The sequence below is a fragment of the Amphibalanus amphitrite genome, unplaced genomic scaffold, assembly GCF_019059575.1.
Source record: "Amphibalanus amphitrite isolate SeventyFive unplaced genomic scaffold, NRLGWU_Aamphi_draft 000248F_arrow, whole genome shotgun sequence".
Taxonomy (NCBI): Eukaryota; Metazoa; Arthropoda; class Thecostraca; order Balanomorpha; family Balanidae; genus Amphibalanus; species Amphibalanus amphitrite.
The window spans coordinates 666,243-668,991 of record NW_024881743.1 but is presented as its reverse complement, the minus strand read 5'-3'; the positions used below and the strand labels follow the sequence as shown (position 1 = coordinate 668,991).

The following is a 2,749-nucleotide window of genomic DNA, read 5'->3' as shown; positions in this document are numbered from 1 at the left end:
CCCGTAACACTTTGTCGGAATGTCGGCAGCAGGTGCGACACTTTGATCAGTTGTTCACCGTTGGGTGCTGGAGTCAGTGATTCTTTTCGCTACTGGCGTGTCAGTTTTTACAGTCACGGCCCACGGGTGCTAAAATTGTCTAGCGTTTCTTCTCGCCTAACGTTAATTGTTTGTTGTTAAACGGTATACGAAGTCAAATATATGTTATGGTGTACCGGTTTTTTATTTTGACTGCTGGCGTTCTTCAACGGTCTTTCCCCAAAACATCGATACAACATAAGGCGCGCGAAAGACGTCACCTCCGATACTAAGCATCCGCGAGCTGCAACATGCTGTACTTCATCACATACCCATCAATGAGACGTTGTGACATTTTATAACATAGGACTCGGGTCTGTGGAAGGACGGCAGCACCGTTTACCACTCCTGTGTCACCTGCCGCCGACGTCTGTAGGCTCTTGGCACAGCGAGGTGAGCATCGCTCGGACGGCGCGCTGGCGCACCGGCACCGCGGCGTGGTTCACGTCCCGGCACTGGCCGCGGCGGCCCTGCAGCTGCTCGCCAGTGCCCGGCGCCAGGCACGTGCTGTGGTAGAAGTGGAGCGTGTCCGGCAGACTGGACGTCCACATCCGGGCCGTGCCACCCGCCTGAAGACCGGGGGGGGGGGGAGGGAGGTCAGCCAGCGACACGCACACGAATCCGATAAAGTACTTTGACGTCTCGTGATTTGTGGAAACGCTGTTAGGATGTTGATGATGAGTCGATAAGCGAGGATAGCATGATCACTACAAATATCAACAGAGCTTCCCCGACCTCGTAAATCACTTCCTCGTTACGTTTGAACCGCTCATGTGAAGCATGCGTATCGGGGATGTTATGCGTGAGAGCCGGGTGCCCCTGCCTCCCGTGAGTGGTGGCCTGTTTTCCTCTCGTCACCCACCTGGCTAACGATGTCGAACATCAGTGCGTTGATGGCGGCTATGACGCCCCCAACGCGGGACCGGTAGCCGAGGCCCTCTGTCATCTCGGGCCCGTCGAGCCGGTACAGCAGTCTGGTGTGCGCCGCCAGCCGCCGTACCCGGGCCGCCAGCGGGGCGGCGTCTCTGCGCAGCTCCAGCACCCGCTCCGGCAGCGGCACGTGGTCCGCGCGCTCCATGAACGGCTTGGCGTACCACATGCCGGCCGTGAACACCACCATGTGCGGGCGGTCGGCTCCGGCGCGGCGCTCGCAGTCGTCCGCCAGCGCCGCCAGCCGCGCCTCCAGATCACCGTCCGCCAGCGGGTGCCAGTAGAACCGGGCGGCCAGCAGCTCGCTCGCGGCGGCCACGTCGCAGGCCAGGAGCAGTGTCATGTCCTCGGGCGTGACGCCGATCGTGTGACCGGCCACGCAGCGCTCCGGGGAGCCCAGCACCTCAGCGCGCAGACCGGGCAGCTGCAGCTCCACCGGGAACACCTCCGGCAGAGGGCGGCCCAGCCAGTCCAGCGACAGCTCGGCCAGCACCTGCTCAAAGTGGATCCGCGCCCGGGAGTCGCCGATGAAGACGAGCTGTGCGCGCTGACCGGTGCGCGCCGCTCGGCGCTGCAGACAGTGTGCTAGACGGGCACCGTGGAGCGCCGGCGGCGGGCAGGTGTGGAGCACGGCGTCCGCCGGTTCCCAGTGCTGGCGCCAGTCGGAGAGAGTGAACGGCCGGCTGCAGCGGCGCCGAGAAGCCTCCGCCATCGCCAGCTCGGACGGCAGCGCCACGCCTGATGGACACAGTAGTGGGAAACGATGGGATGAAACATCCTAATTTTAGTTTGACTTGACGTCGGATTTCTAAGTATCTCTAACATTGTTAGGTGCAGTGTATTCGCTCGACAAAGTGCAAGTTATTCAATGATACAAGTTTCAAGTCATAGGTATTGGCGTGAGCAAAGCAGGTAAGTAGGTAAGTACGGGCTGTTGCATGCTCGGTATGCGCCGGGTCAACCAACAAAAAAAAAAGTCAATATTAGTGGGTAGCCCGTTACACACTGAAAAAGGTGATGCAATCGGTATGCTTTCGTATCGGGCTTACCTTCGTACATCCACCATCGACTGAGAAGCAGCAAGATGAAAATGGGCATCCCGATCTTTAATAATCGGTCTCTTAGCTTAGCCCAGCGTTGATGAGCCTGCGTCATGTTGCTTGATTGTTAATGAAAGTAGAATCTGCGAACGAAGAAAAGGGGAGACGATGGTTTCGCAGCGTAATGAAGCATTTGCTGCAATGGTCAGGGTGAACGTTAGACGCCATTCGTCATTTGGTTATCTCGATCTCGATTGCGTCAGAAATCATGAAGCATGAGTGCAACGGCCGCTCAGCAGGCTGCCGCCGTGCTCGGCGCTGAGGCGGGCGCCACCGCCCACCCCGTTCATACCAACAGTAGCCCAAGTGTGGAATGGATGGCCGGCAGCAGACCAAGATGTGCCCGCCAGTGCCAGCAGCAGCAGCAGTGATCCGACCCGACGCAGCAGCGTTAATCAGTCGCGCACTGCTGCACAGCCGGCCGGCGCTGACCACTGTTGTCTCTCACCGGTCAATGCTGGCCGAGAGATGTAACGATGACCGTCTTCTGTGTCCTATTGGGAACACTCGTGTATACCGCCTTACGCTGATGTACTTTTCACAGTGTAATAACGTCTATAGACAGAATTGATTGTGTTAGACTCGAACAGAATGATCCTCGAGCATCAGCACTCACCAGCCGGACGAGGACAGTGATTTAC

General features: G+C 58.3%; 1 protein-coding gene across 1 annotated transcript; it reads right to left on the bottom strand.

Moving 5' to 3' along the window:
- Positions 1-207: 207 nt before the first annotated feature.
- On the bottom strand, positions 208-2,332 carry LOC122386381. The gene is made up of 3 exons (XM_043375542.1): positions 2,058-2,332; positions 941-1,746; positions 208-647 (listed from the first exon to the last, which is right to left on the bottom strand). The coding sequence occupies exons 1-3, from the start codon at positions 2,161-2,163 to the stop codon at positions 432-434; spliced, it is 1,128 nt and encodes a 375-aa protein (XP_043231477.1). The 5' UTR covers positions 2,164-2,332; the 3' UTR covers positions 208-431.
- Between the last annotated feature and the right edge of the window lie 417 nt (positions 2,333-2,749).

Excerpts from the sequence above, each read along its gene's own strand:
- LOC122386381 (XM_043375542.1), bottom strand. The coding sequence starts at position 2,163 with ATGACGCAGGCTCATCAACGCTGGGCTAAGCTAAGAGACCGATTATTA. Across the intron at positions 1,747-2,057 it reads TCGATGGTGGATGTACGAAG|GCGTGGCGCTGCCGTCCGAG; the intron begins GTAAGCCCGATA and ends TGTGTCCATCAG. Across the intron at positions 648-940 it reads TGTTCGACATCGTTAGCCAG|GCGGGTGGCACGGCCCGGAT; the intron begins GTGGGTGACGAG and ends CCCGGTCTTCAG.